We start from the raw sequence: 15400 nt of genomic DNA, 5'->3' as shown, positions 1-15400 counted from the left end.
AAAGAAACTCACTCACTAATAATCTCAAGAAAATCGTCTTTGACGTAGAAGATCAGACAGAGCAACAACCATATAACATACTATGAATTTCAAGAGATCAAACAACATACACCACCAACCTCGTTCGGATACCAGTCTGTGTAAAACATTCACACTCTTTGATACCGGTGACCGCTTGGGATGAAAATATGAGAGTGGAGAATATTTATAGGATAGACTAAATAATTTATTCCTAAAATATATCGTATCATTTATTTCTAAAATTACCTCAATCACTTCCCTAAAATATATGAGTATCTTTATTTTCAAAATACACGGTGATTTTCCTAAAATATATAGACAATGTGTTTATTCGGTTATTGGGCTCGACCCTATAAGCTCGTGATATTTTAACACGATCGTGTTGAGAACCCTATGTTGGGTTGACAAATAAAAAAAAAAAAAAAAAGTTTAAGCTCGTGAACCAAATCAAAATTTTCAAAATTAAAAAAATTTAACATAATTGTTGAAATATAATATTTGGAGAATATATTATTTATGGAATATATCTTAGATATTATATTTTAATATTGATTTGATTTATTTTATTCTCAATATTTAATTAGTTTATATCATTCTTATTTGTACGTATTAGTTATTGTATCCTATTTAAACCTTATGAATATCAATGAGAATATACATTCGATTCCAATTTTATTTCTTATTCTTAACAATAATTTAACCTAATTTAAATTGAAAGGTCTCGTCTTTTTTTCCTTTCTATTTGCTCGGATCTCTTTAGTTCTATTCAACCATATAAACACATGAATGTGAAACCCACGTCATTTTTTCTTTTGCAAAGGTAAATAATTTAACGCTCGATTTACTTTTTATTTTAATGAACTGGAAAATAATAATAATAATAATAATAATAATAATTGTTCCGCGTAGTCACGTATTTGACTCGGTCAAAGGGAAAAATGTTGTATAAATAAACCCTTGCGCGCCTCTCTTCACTCTTCTCTCACTGCTTCTCAGTTACGCTTCGCTTACCTTTGTCTATGGATTTCATTTCGAATCCAATGGCTTGCAAGACTCTCCCATGCCGGACACTGTTCCCGCCATGCGCTGCACCTTCTCGCCGCCGCCATTTTTCGCCCTTTTCACTGTCCAATACAGGCAAGCGAGTTGGAAAGCTTCGTTGCGAGTTCGATGTTAATGTTAATGGAGCTCTTTCCGGCGACTTTGATCCTCGCTCCGTCGACAGGGTACTCATGCGATTCATTTTTCTCTGAATTTGCCATCTGCAGCTTGTACTACTTTGTTTTTCTAATTTTTGGTCTGAAATGTTTGCAATGCTTTTTATTTCACTTTTCGTGGTTTGTTTTCATTCGTGTATTAAGTTTTTCTAATCCAATTCGTGTATCAAGTTTTTTTCAATCGAGTTCGCGTACAAGTTGGAATCCTGTTTTGTTAGGGTTGTCAGTTGTTAAATGGTGATAAATAGAAAGGAAGGCAACGTCATTACGACACACTTGAGCGCAGGGGGAGAAAAAACCATCTGCGAATCTTATATTTGACGATAATTGTCTAATGTGATTATGTTGCTTTTCCAGCACTTATCTACTTATGAGTTATTAGTTTCTCAGATTTTGAAACTTTTGTGTCGTCCTAGAAAAAGGCATTGGAAGCAGCAATGAATGACATAAATAGCTCATTTGGGAAAGGAAGTGTTACACGACTCGGAAGTGCTGGAGGAGCGTTAGTGTATGTCCTTTTTGTTTATTTTATTTTTCCGAGAAGACCGTAAAAGTTGAAAATTTTCAACTGGTCAACAGGGTTTTAATGGTTCGTTTAAGTTTTGTAGATTTACTACCGCAGTTGGCTGGTTCGAAATTTTTTTAGCAAAATTACGTTGGGAAAATTTTCATTTCTTGAAGCATCATAAGTGGCAAGTTTAATGTTAGATTTTCTTGTCAGGTTTAAATTTCTGTTATCTTCTGTCCTTACAGGGAAACTTTCCCAAGTGGCTGTTTGACGTTAGACTGCGCCTTAGGCGGCGGCCTTCCTAAAGGCAGAATTGTTGAGGTATGTTTACTTGTACTTGGAGGTTGGGGTATAAAGGTAAAGGAAAATGTTCAAGTTGAGGAAATTGGCATACCAAATTTGTGGGCTATTTTAGTTAGATGGAAATTGTCAATTTGCTTTGTAATGAGCGTAATCTCTAGCTCACTACAATAGTACATACCATAAATTTGTTGAGTCTTGTTGGGAGAAAAATAATATGCTATGCGGAGACTATGAACAAAATTATTTATCTCCCCTTCACGTGTTTAGCCAATCAAGTTAGAGTCACAAAATAATTAATACATTTCATCATTCTTTTTCCAGATATTTGGACCAGAAAGTAGTGGAAAGACCACTTTAGCATTGCATGCAATTGCAGAAGTACAGGTACATGCGTGTGTGTATATATATACATATATTGTTACTTCTCACTGCTATTTTTTATTTATTTGCTGAGATGCTAGGAGGCACTAGGAACATGCTAGTTTGTCTGTTATGAGAATTAGTACCTATTCAGTTGTGACATGCAGAAACTAGGTGGAAATGCAATGCTTGTGGATGCAGAACATGCCTTTGATCCAACATATTCTAAAGCTGTAGGAGTGGATGTAGAAAATTTGATTGTCTGCCAACCTGATCATGGAGAGATGGCACTTGAGAGTAATATTTCCTAGTTTGCTTCACGATTTTCTTGAATGAAATAGTTCTCGTGCCTTTTGGCTATGGTATGCTTGTGACAAGTGTGTATTAATGGATGGATATTCTTATATCAGTTGCAGATCGCATGTGTAGATCTGGTGCTGTAGATCTCATTTGTGTTGATTCTGTTTCTGCTCTAACGCCAAGAGCAGAAATTGAAGTAATTTTTATGACCTTCTTGAGTTTCTAAAGCTTTCTTGTAAGATTGCTAATCTTACATTTATTATCCTTGCTTTGTAGGGTGAGATTGGCATGCAGCAAATGGGTCTGCAAGCACGGCTCATGAGTCAAGCTCTTCGTAAAATGTCTGGAAATGCCTCAAAAGCTGGTTGCACTCTCATCTTTTTGAATCAAATACGATATAAGGTTATTTCATTCTTCAATTAGGTTCAATAATTCTATCTTCAAAGTTCGGTAAATTTTGTGCATGGTAATGGGTCAGGGTCAATTTTCATGGGGGCTTTCTTTAGGTTTAAGATTTACTTTTTATTTTTCCTTCAGGGATTTAATTTTTTAAAAAGGATTCTATATATTTGTCATTTTACAATGATCAATGGAAAGTTGTGTTTCTTCTCAGAATTAAATAAGCAAATAAATATCAGAGTCAGTTGATCAATGGAAAGTTGTGTTTCTTCTCAGAATTAAATAAACAAATAAATATCAGAGTCAGTTTGTTTGGCCAAGCCAGGTTAAACTGAATTTATCATGTATTTGCATCCTGTGTGAGAATTCTACTCTTAACCTTATTATTAGTACTGTATCAATATCATCATATGTAATATTTGAAAGCATAATGATGATGCTGTTCGTAATTTTATTAGATTGGTGTGTATTATGGGAACCCAGAAGTGACAAGTGGAGGAATTGCACTAAAGTTCTTTGCCTCGCTTCGACTTGAAATACGTCAGACTGGGAAGCTAAAGTCTGTAAGAATGCTCTCTGTTATTTGCTTTATCTGAACCAATTAATAGTTTTTCCTTTTATTTTAAATACAAATTGAACCTTTATTTAGAAAGTACAGAAGCAATTACAATTTACATTAATGTCATAACATCCAATTGAGGGAAGCCTTATGCTGTGTGCTTCCTTCTTTTTAAGGCTAAAGGAGATGAAGAAATCGGGATTCGAGTTCGCGTTAGAGTGCAAAAGAGCAAGGTAAACTATAACAGTAATCAATTTTTGCTTAGCATCTCGTCAATTCTTATGAGCCTTTTCTTTCATAGCATTTCCGTTGATTTTGTTCAAATTCTAATTTCTAATATATTCATTTGCAAATAGAAACTAATGATACTTGTTAGTTTCCATATGGTGCATTTGATTGGAATGATGCTTCTAATGAATCTTCCTCTGCATTTTTTTGTTGTGGTTTAAAGACAATTTTTCTTATTATATATGGCTTTCATTAATTACCTCAAGTTGGTATTGTGATGTTGTTCTTAATCTGAAGTGAAATTGGTGGGCCTCGTTTGATAACTACTTGGCCTTTTCTCTATAGTTTTTAAAAATTGTGCTTGTTTTTCTCATCATTGAAATGAGTTTATCTTTCTAAGAAAACATTTGAATTCTTAACCAAATTCCAAAAACAAAAACAAGTTTTTGATAACTATTTTTTTAGTTTTCAAAACTTGGTAGATATCAGAACAAATAACATATATGTGGAAATAGTATTTACAGGTTTATTTTTCAAAAACCACAAACCAAATGGTTTTCAAATGGGGTCTAATTTTCATGATTAAATGTTCTCTTGCTAACGAACATGATACAAAGATGATACATAGAAACTAGGACTGATTGGGATTGAGGATTATTTGCTTCTTTGCGTGGTTATCATTTAAGATAGAGAAGTATTTTGGAAGATGATGCTTTGTTCTGCATACAAATAGAAACTTAGAAGAAAGAAAACCGAGATGAGCTATTTTATGGATTCTGTGTTGTAGAATTTTAACCAAATCCATTTTATAGGTTGCACAACCGAATTTGGGACAAGATAAAATGTACTCAGACAGGATAAAATATATTATATTTCTCAAGTTACAGTACAACATTTTGATAAATTGGTTTACCCATCACTTTGTAATGATGTCTTGTAGCCATTTGAACTATTTATTTTCAGTTGTATCAATTAATAAAATGTTTTGTTATGATATCTTCTTAATATTATGGTATATGGCAGGAATATTAGTGATCTTCAATTTGCCAGACTAAGCAGGCATTTAGTTTAGTTCTTAAATATTAGTCATGCTTGTAATTTAAAGGCTCTACATTGCCACCTTGAGCTTCCAATCTTTTTCCATAAAACATAGAATATTTTATCCAAAATGGGTTGCTATAGGTGTCGAGGCCATACAAGCAAGCCGAATTCGAAATAATCTTTGGAGAGGGAGTAAGTAAACTGGTGAGTATTGTAGGAGTAAGCATTTTTCAATTGTAGGCGCAAAATATTCTGTTCTAACTTCAAATTCTACTCTTTTCTCCCCCACAGGGTTGCATTTTAGATTGTGCTGAAATCATGGACATTGTAGTGAAAAAGGGCTCGTGGTACAGTTATGGGGACCACAGGTTTGTGGTAAAACATTGGATATTTAAATCGCTTTTGGTTAAATTGCTCTAAAAATTCATTATTTCCTTGTTTGCTAAAGGTTGGGACAGGGAAGAGACAGAGCTCTGCAATACTTAAAAGAAAATCCTGCTCTTCAAGATGAAATTGAGAAGGTTTGTTTTTGCTCAAAACAAGTTTATAAGAACTACGATCCTGCTCTACTATGTTTCGAAGAAAAAAAAAAAGTAGCTTTCAAAATCTTATTTTTGTTTTTTAATCAATCGGGATCGTAGTTCTTATAAACGTGTTTTTGTGGAATTCGACTGAAAATTTAAATGTTGTTGCAAATGAAAATCATAATACAGAAATGGTGAGAAAATAAACACAATTTTAAAAAATCAAATAGTTATTACACAAGGCTTAAATAATTTAGGGTGGTAGTTAATGCTTGCTTGTCATGTTTAGTGACAATTATATATTTTTACCGAGATCTACTTTGTGATGTCCCATATTGGTTGGGGAGGAGAATAAATCACCATTTATAAGGGTGTGGAAACCTTCCCCCAGCAGACGCGTTTTAAAGTCTTGAGGGAAAGCCCAAAAGGGAAAGTCCAAAGAGGACAATATCTGCTAGCAGTGGATCTGGGTCGTTACATACTCTATGATCACATTTGATGTCATGTTTCTTTTGAAATTGCTCGTCTTTCATGAAAATTCTGGTTTTTTTAAATGTATGGCAGACGGTGCAGACCACGCTGACCAGTGGAACTGTTCAAATGGGATTTCAATCTATCAGAAAGCCATTGCCGAATCAAGAAGAGGTTCTTGAGGAGTTTGAATAATGAACAATCTATGCTACGATTAAGCAGTAGCTACAGAGACTACAAGCAGAAGCAACATTTCTCGATAAGCCCCCAATAGATCGATTTTCCGTGTTACATCCAGTGATGCTATTAGAAGTAAACAATTCCGCCGCATTTTTTAGTTAGGTGCAAGCTAGATGTGATGAAGACCGAAAACTGGCTCCTTTTGCGTCGAAACTCCAAAGACAACATTTTGGATCATCCACGAGTCTCTCCTTTGGTATCGCTTAAAACAGGTCGGTATGATTTGAACCCAATTCTTGAGAAGTGGATTGGGAAGTACTGTTGTAATTTGTACTGCAACTTATCAGGTATCATATTCAGATTTGTGCACTTGAAGTATTAACATTCCTAAATTTTTACCACTGCTTGGCATCCAGATTTATAGATTACATCAATTGCATCAGAATTATAATCACCATCTCCGAGGGCGATGGAATTCAAGCAAGCAGGGTATGGTTTCATATATGAAGCCCCTTCCCTACTAGTACCAGGGGTTAGTAGTTCCATTTTTTCTTTACTTGAATTTCACTGTCAGTATACAAAAAAGACATGTTCATAAATTAATTTAGGGTTCTTTGTAGGGGTCAGTTCTATTATCCCAATGCATTTCTCTTGAATATGCTACACAGAAGCATTTGGTTGTGATGATTTTGAAACTTAAAACTAAAAGAAACCAGCACACCTCATTGATGGATAAGGTCATTCATGCCATTAGTGCCTCCTTCTAAGGCAACTGTTTTACCAACCAAAGCTTGTAGGCCAAAAATATGATCACTGGGTATGTAGGGAGGGCGTTACTAATAATCCTCGTTAGCTTTCCTTGGACGTCCTTTAATCGCTCATACCATGATCCTTGCCTCGCCAACTTAGGTACACTCGCCCATATCCGTGAGCGTTCAAGTTAGTTTATGCACACATCCTTTATTAGACTCATTTAGGAATTAAATGTAAATCTAGAATTTTAAATCCATTGTAATTTAATTTTTGTTGAGTGATATTCATTATCAATAACTAAGAACTAATAACCTAATCCATTTATCACGAAATTCATAATTATCACTTGGGTAAGACTTTCATTAAATGCCTAGTTTAATACAATATTAAGTAAAAATGCTTAGAGATTATAATAAATTTCATTAATTTGAACAAAATCTTCTATACACGATCTTATTATTTTTGTATGCGAAAAACTACATGGTAAGTTGTGTCGTTAGATTTTGAAAAGAACATAACAGTTTAAAGAACAAGAACAGCACACATCCGATTTAACCGATGGACAAATACGCAAGCATATGTTTTATGCTTGTTTGAACTCTTACATTCTAATCACATGCAAGGTTAAGGATTCAACAGTAAAATGATGCAAATTTTAAAGCATCATTGAAAATTTGTTGACATTTCTTCCATTTTCATGCTGTGTTCACAGTTTGCTGTTTACATCGCATTGAACGCTCGAGCATTGAGAACCAAATAATAACAGTTTTCCTCTTACCAATAAGAATCGGAGATCTAATACATGTATTGGATATTTACAGCAACACAAAGCCTTCAGCTTCTCGACGTCACCCTGCTCCTCAAGTGAATCACAAAGCAACGACACACGTCCTCGTCCTTGGTATCGTCGAACATTGACTGGACAAAAAATGGCCAAAGCATTGCAGAAGGCATAGCCATCTGATCATAAAGGTAAGTATGGCCTAGGCTGGCCTGGCAAATTACTGGGATTCTTTGTCTACATGCCAATTCCAGCTTCCTCCAGTGCAGCTTCCATTGAAGCTGAGGCCTCCTCAAGCGTCCGCTTCTTCTGAACGGTGTAGTAGGCCTCTATTACATCGCCCACCTCCCAATCATTGTACTCCTCCATCCCAACGCCACACTCTAGGCCAGCATTCACCTACAAAACAGACCATTCATTCTCCTTAAAAACAGTATTATCGATCGAACATCTTTCAGAACAAAACCCGACGCATAAAACGAGCAGTGACCAAGAGACATTATGGTGTTGATTTTTGCAGTCACTAGTTATGTACTTAGCTCGGGTTAATGTCTACTCTAATCCACAAATCTAATGTAATAGCCCAAGCACACTGCTAGCAGATATTGTCCTCTTTGGACTTTCACTTTCTGGCTTTCCCTCGAAGTTTTTTTAAAACGCGTCTACTGTGAGATTTCACATCAGTTAGGGAGGAGAACGGAACACCCTTTATAAGGGCGTGGAAATCTCTCCCTAACATACGTGTTTTATAAAATCTTGAGGGAAAGCCTAAAAGGGAAACTCAAAGAGGACAATATCTGCCAACGGTGCTACATCTAAGCTGGAACTTAATATCAATCTACATAGGGAACTAAGCTCAAGCTAGGCATGTTCCCAATCAAAGGGAAGGATAATCACGTACCTCTTTCACGATTTCTTTAACTCGTCGCAGCGAATCAAGTTGGCCATTATATACCGTTTTACCCTTTCGCAGAACCCGGATGCCACAGCCCTTAGCCAGCTTTCCATCCACTACCATGCATCCAGCAACAAGACCACTGCCACTACTGAATACTGCACGGACTTCTGCTGACCCCATTGGTATTTGTTCCTATTCAAAGACAAATGACAGATCTCAGCTATATATGTTAATCTTCAATGAGGAAAGTGTAGAAGCTTCAAGCCAACAATTTAACCAAACAAAGATATAGTCACAGGGACTGACTAGAAGAGCATACAAGTTGATCAATCGAGTTAAACGACAAAAATGAAAAAAAAAAAAAAAAAATCTGGACTAAGGATTAAGGCGTATCCGAGTGTGAGCCTCTCTTGTAAATACAAAGGAAAAATACAGTCCAACTCCAAACGCTAATAGATATTGTTCGCTTGCGCCCGGGCCCGTTACGTATCGCCGTTAGCCTCACGGTTTTAAAACGTGTCTACTGGAGAGAGGTTTCCACACCCTTATAAGGAATACTTCGTTCCCCTCTCCAACCGGTGTGAGATCCCACAGTCCACCCCCCTTGGGGCCCGACGTCCTCGCTGGCACACCACCCGGTGTCTAACTCTGATACCATTTGTAACAGCCCAAGCCCCCCGCTATAGATATTGTCCGTTTTGGCCCGTTACGTATCACCATCAACCTCACGGTTTTAAAACGCATCTGCTAGGGAGAGGTTTCCACGCCCTTATAAGGAATGCTTCGTTTTCCTCTCCAACCGATGTGGGATCTCAAACTTACTTTCACAAACTCGTGTACCATGTCGTTATAACTTGGAAATGTAAAACTTTAAGTACTGACCTCAACAGGATCTAGAAGTCCTTCCATTGCGTTCCGTACATCATCGATAAGCTCGTAAATGACTCTATAGAGCCTGATCTCAACAGCTTTATTTTCTGCATAACTCTTAACAGAACCTGGTGCTTTAACATTAAATCCTAGAATTATGGCTTTGCTTGCAACTGCAAGATCAATATCACTGGAGGTCACATCCCCAGTTGCTTGCAAAAGAAACTTCAAGGAGACGTTATCTTGCGGGAGCACCTGAAGGGCTTGTCTAATAGCCTCGATCGATCCCTAGTCATCGACAATATTAACAAGTGAATAACGTGCACAAATTTTCATCTCAACAAGTTCATTGTAGATTACAAGTGTAAGAAAGATATACGTCCCGATGTACCTGAACGTCGACCTTCAAGATTATGTTCAGTTGGTGCAAGTCTAACCCGGATCGCTTTCCCGATGAAACTGCCGAAGCTAAAGAAGAAAGGGTAACCTTCCCATCTCCAGCCTTGTCTGATATTCGTTGAGACCGCAAGGCCTCAGCGCGTAACTCGGCCTTCTCACGAGCTGTATCAAGGGAATCGACAACCTCGAATTCATCACCAGCAATTGGCACAATATTTAACCCAATGACCTGTGGACAGATTAAGAAAACCAGAGAATTAGACTATCAGAGAATATATAACAAAGTGAAACTCTTTATGGATGCAGCTTAAATCTGCTTTGACATAAACAAAAACAACAAGTAATGATCCACAAACCTGCACTGGTAAGGAAGGTCCAGCTTCGTCGACCCGTTTTCCGCCATCATCAAATAAAGCTCGAACCTAAAATAGTTATACAGGAACTCCTTAGAAATGGTCGACATCAACAACAATCACCAAAAATAATAACATAATCAAACGAACGCAAAATAACTTCACGATTATTTGCGCCACATAGTAACAAATGTACAAACAAAAAGCAGTACCGACCTTCCCGAAGGCCTCCCCGCATACTAAAACGTCACCCCGTTTAAGGGTTCCATTCTGTACAATAAACGTAGCGAACGGTCCTTTTGCTTTGTCAAGACCTGCCTCGATAACTGTCCCCTTCGCACTTCTATCAGGATTAGCCTTCAGTTCTTGCAACTGAACATTGAAAAAAAATTAGATAACATACGTTGAAAAGTTTATGTGAGGGAATAAAATGAAAAGAATATACTAAGGCGTACGAAAACTCAGCCCGACGAAAAGGAATCTCAAAATTAACTAAGAACCGGAGTCCAATTTAAGACCGGTGGGCATAGCTAAACTTTCTCAAATGTCGGATGGGGATTTCCTCTCGATGCGACAAAACTAGACCAAATTGATAATGAGAAAAAAACGGACAGACCGAAGTCCACGACAATCCGTTAACTCCCGCAATATCTCATCCTCGATCCACTTATTGTGAATGAGTCAAATAGCTATTGGAAAACTTGAAATTCCTTTAGTTTGGGAAAGGAAACATCGGTCGAGTCCACTTCGAAGCAAAGGGTCCAAACCTAGCTCAGATATCTTTCCATCGATTGAGTTGAAGGCGAGTTGGTTTGGTATAGGGAGACTCCAGCCGGAATTAAGGTATCTCCACATTTCGACTGATAGGGAGAGGAAAGAAAAGATTATTGACTGAGTTGACGAAGATTTGATATCACAACACCGAACAAATTGTGGTATGATAATCAAACAGCTCTTCATATCGCATCTAATCCGGTATTTTATGAGCGAACTAAACACATTGACGACGAGTGCCATTTTTACGTGAAAAATACAACAAGGTTTGGTATCCACAAGACATGTGAAGACTGGCGAGCAATTAGGAGATATCTTCACAAAGGCTTTAACTCGAGCACGAATAGATTACCTCTCTAACAAGTTGGGCATGATAAATATTAGCATATTCGGTGTGTTGTTCTTTATTTAGAGGATTATGGTTCTCTCAGACCTTAAGCATTAAGCAACAACGACGGCGAACAGCCAGAGCCACCGTAATTGGATAATTTCCAAGATGTAAAAATACTAAAATCAACACGACGTACTAGCAACGTTTCACTTACCTCAGCAAGAAGCATTACTGTTTCCAACAGGTCATCCACATTCTGCCCTTTAAGAGCACTAATCTGTTGGAAAATATTACCAGCATAAGTTCGAAAATAGATAAAGCCGAGATATGCAAGGTCAATTTCTGCGTTTGAGATATATTTACCTGCACCATAGGGACGTCACCGCCCCAGTCTTCTGGCATTAAATCGATAGAGGAAAGCTCTTGCATCACTCTGTCTGCATTAGCTCCATCTTTGTCGATCTGGAAAAATGTGAACGGAATGAGAAATTAATCAATAGTTTCGAAGCTTTTACGAGGATATATAACACGTTTATATAAGGACATCTATCTTTTTGTAATGGCCCAGATCCACCGCTAGCAGATATTGTCCTCTTTGGGCTTTCCCTTTCGGGCTTCCCCTTAAGACTTTAAAACGCGTCTGCTAGGAGAAGGTTTCCACACCCTTATAAATGGTGGTTTGTTCTCCTCCCCAACCAATGTGGGACATCACAATTTCTCTATAAACATTTATACGCAATTGTACGGTAGAGAAGTTAGTAGAGGTCTTTTACTGTTTACATGCCTTATTTATCGCGATCACTATTGGCACTCCAGCTGCTCTGGCATGAGCTATAGCCTCGTTTGTCTGAGGCCGGATTCCATCGTCAGCAGCCACGACAATGATGGCAATGTCTGTCACCCGAGCACCACGAGCTCTCATGGCTCCAAATGCCTACAGGAAATGGACACTATACATCATCTGAACACAGGGATGGTATATACAAATGACAATTCCTGTCTGAGAAAATTATGCCACAAAGAATCCAACGGATAAAACGTTGCCCAAAAATTCATCCAATGACAGCGAATACGCCAAAAGATAAGAAAATATCATGTAAATGCTACATTTTTAGAAAGACGATGCACGGTTTTAGGTACCTCGTGACCTGGAGTGTCAAGGAACACACATGGCTGCAACTTGCCATCTAGTGGTACCATCACCTTATAAGCACCAATTCCTTGAGTAATACCACCAGCTTCCGATGCAGCTACCTATGGATGAGTAGCACTCGAACTTTAGACGTGACATAACTAAAACGCTAGAATCATTAGCAAAAGATCTAAATTGTTGCAAATTTAGCTGATAACTCTATTCCAGAAAGGCAAAGCATCAAGAAAGACGTTTAAGCTTGCACGAGTACCTTGCTCCTGCGGATGTAGTCCAAAAGTGTCGTCTGCCAAGAGAGGAGAAAAATAAGATTCATTAGATTTTAAAAATAAAAATAAATAAAAGCTTGCTTTTTCGAATTCCAGGAATGATTAGAATGGATTGAAACAAAAATTAGGACTCGAAGAAAACCCCGAAAGCTAAAGGGAGAATGAAAGACGTCGAATTACCTTGCCATGGTCGACATGTCCCATAATGGTGATGACTGGAGGCCTGCTTTGAAGTTTATCGAGATCTTCTTCATCAAAAATATCCTTCTTTTTAGCCAATTCTTCGACTTTAACCGGATCAACATCTATGGTCTCCACGTCGTACTCTTTGCAAATCATCTTCACGATATCTTTGTCTAAAGTTTGCACACCATCAGGCTTAATCCCCTTTGAATATAAATACCCGAGAATTTCGCCTTCACTGATAGCCAAGTTGAAGGCCAATTCCTCAAGTAACATACCACTTTCTTCAACTTCTAGAATTTCGACTTTCACCGGAGCTGCATCTTTAGAAGCCTGGATTCTAGCAGCCTTACGGCTTGCCTTGCTCCATTTCCTTCCTTTTCGTGCTGTAGTCACACTAGGAATGGAAACATCGTCCGGGATTTCCACATCATCAACCATTCTCCTTCTTGGACCTCCCGATGCAACATTCTTCTTACGGTACTCGTCCTTGAACTTTCCAGGAGAGGGGGCTTTTCCAGGTTTTTTCGGGGCCATGACAGCTTCAGAGTCAAACGGTTTAGCTACAGGTTTCTTCGAAGCATATTTGTCAATCAGAATCGGCTTTCTCTCTTTTGTCTTCGCCGCTGCATTACTTTCATCATTTGCTGTCACAGTCGCTGCCCCGACATCCTTCAGAATTGGTTTCTTTAACACAGGCCGAGGCGCAGCCAAAGGCTTTGCTTGTAACCTTGATTGTGGTTTCACAAGTGGTTGAGGAGTTCGAAAACCAGCTTGTGATTGAGGCTCTACCGTACTAGCTCCCCCCGGTTTAGCTTCAACTTTACCACTAGCCTTAGACGGTTCCGCTACAACCTTCTGCACTGGTGCAACTGCATCCCCCTTACGCCAAACACTTCTCGAACGATTTGATTTCGAATTCGAACTAGAACTTGACCCCGATGTCGTTGGCTTATCTACACCTCTTCCTGGTTTGTTCACACCCAACTTCGGAGTCTCTAACTTTTCAGCCTTTTCCAGTACCTCCCCAAGAGACTCAATCACCTTACTCCTTTCCTCTTCATTATCCAACAATTTTCGGCTACCGTTCGAATCGCCATTACTTTTCGGAGATTCCCAAGCTACTTTATTCAAACCTACAAGGGGAGGCTTAGATTCTGCAGCTTTCAACACCGGTTTAGGGGCTGGCTTAAGAAGAAAATCTGTGCCATCATTATCTTTACTTCTAATATAAGAACTATTAGAATCAACAGAGATGGCATTGCCTTGATCGGCAATGAAATCAGTTGTTGTTGTAGCTGAATATTTACAGAGAGGAAAAGGAACATAATACCATTTATTGCTTCCTTTAAACCCTCTCCTCGATAAACACACTCCACGAAACTGAGAGCGAGGCTTTTCTGATGATCCAATCACTCCAACACCAGATAAGTTGAACAAGGAAGCCACAGACGCCATTGTTCCTGTTCCTTGCATACTCACAACTAAAATCTCGTCCTACTTAATCAATCAATGGCTCTAAACAAACCCATCAAACAAAATTGCGGTGTGTTCAGTGCCCTTCGAAACCCCAGAATTCAATCTAACGCAAAGAAAATGGAATTTCCAAGAATCAAAAGCGAAGTAGAAAAGAACATACAAGGAGTGGGTAATTAGCAGTGGGAAATGGCTTACCTCTTGACGCATGCGACTTTAAATGAATGGAGAGTTTGAAGAGGCGGCAGTGGATGAGGATGGTTATGAAAACATATGGTTCTGAAGGCAATGAAGCTAGAAATTTGGTGGTGGGCTTCAGGGAGATGGGGGTGTGAGCGTGTGTGGCTCTTTCCCAGCCTATCGATTAACGCTCGAGGAGATAAGGCTCTCGTATTTTGGATTTCCATCCACAGTTTCTTCCGTTCTTTTCCTTTGGTTTAGATTATAAAAATTGCTTTTACACTCTTGTTTCTTGTTTGTGTGTTCTTATTTGGATGTAATAATTTATAGCTCAACTGATTTAATTTTTGAGGTAAGAATCTTCGTTTAAACCGGTAATAGAAGTGAGAATATGGAGAGATTTTTTTAACGGCACAGGACTATCGATTATCACCGTTAATTTTTGTCCATGAGGTTAGACAAATATCTTGTTTGGTTCTCGGGGTAAACAGCTTATAATTAGTTAACTCGGTTAGCTTCCTTTGCTTCTTATGGTGGGCTAACTTGAACAGTCCAAGTTCACTGTTACCCTTTGATTTTGACTGTGGGCCAACTGTAATAGCTCGAGCCCATCGCTAGTTAGTATTGTATTGCTTTGGGTAAACGGCTTACTTATTCTTAGTCAACTCGATTAGCTTCCTCTGCTTTTGATGGTGGGCCAACGGTAACAACCCAAACCTACTGTGGGTTCGCTTTAGGTAAACAATTTATTCTTATTCAACTCATTAACTTCCTTTGCTTTCTATTGTGGGTCAATTGCCACCGCTAGCAGATATTGTTCACTTTGGTCGGTTATATATCGTCGTCAACCTTACGGTTTTAAACGCGTCTAG

At 38.2% G+C, this 15400-nt stretch overlaps 2 protein-coding genes across 2 annotated transcripts; one reads left to right on the top strand and one right to left on the bottom strand.

The window, feature by feature from the left end:
- Positions 1–995: 995 nt before the first annotated feature.
- Positions 996–6512, top strand: RECA1 (recA DNA recombination family protein). The gene is made up of 13 exons (XM_023668691.2): positions 996–1247; positions 1655–1746; positions 1992–2067; positions 2371–2433; positions 2577–2706; positions 2820–2905; positions 2986–3111; positions 3567–3671; positions 3844–3900; positions 5078–5140; positions 5228–5304; positions 5385–5457; positions 6025–6512. The coding sequence occupies exons 1-13, from the start codon at positions 1041–1043 to the stop codon at positions 6124–6126; spliced, it is 1257 nt and encodes a 418-aa protein (XP_023524459.1). The 5' UTR covers positions 996–1040; the 3' UTR covers positions 6127–6512.
- Positions 6513–7742: 1230 nt separating this feature from the next.
- On the bottom strand, positions 7743–14752 carry FUG1 (Translation initiation factor 2, small GTP-binding protein). The gene is made up of 13 exons (XM_023668689.2): positions 14547–14752; positions 12870–14454; positions 12674–12706; positions 12411–12524; positions 12055–12204; positions 11634–11732; positions 11485–11547; positions 10382–10537; positions 10169–10234; positions 9805–10041; positions 9426–9701; positions 8547–8735; positions 7743–8044 (listed from the first exon to the last, which is right to left on the bottom strand). The coding sequence occupies exons 2-13, from the start codon at positions 14346–14348 to the stop codon at positions 7883–7885; spliced, it is 3024 nt and encodes a 1007-aa protein (XP_023524457.2). The 5' UTR covers positions 14349–14454; positions 14547–14752; the 3' UTR covers positions 7743–7882.
- Between the last annotated feature and the right edge of the window lie 648 nt (positions 14753–15400).

Source organism: Cucurbita pepo, chromosome 2, assembly GCF_057944985.1.
Source record: "Cucurbita pepo subsp. pepo isolate OVF chromosome 2, ASM5794498v1, whole genome shotgun sequence".
Taxonomy (NCBI): domain Eukaryota; kingdom Viridiplantae; phylum Streptophyta; class Magnoliopsida; order Cucurbitales; family Cucurbitaceae; genus Cucurbita; species Cucurbita pepo.
Note: the sequence above shows the minus strand (reverse complement) of the source record. Positions and strands in the feature narration are given on the sequence as shown.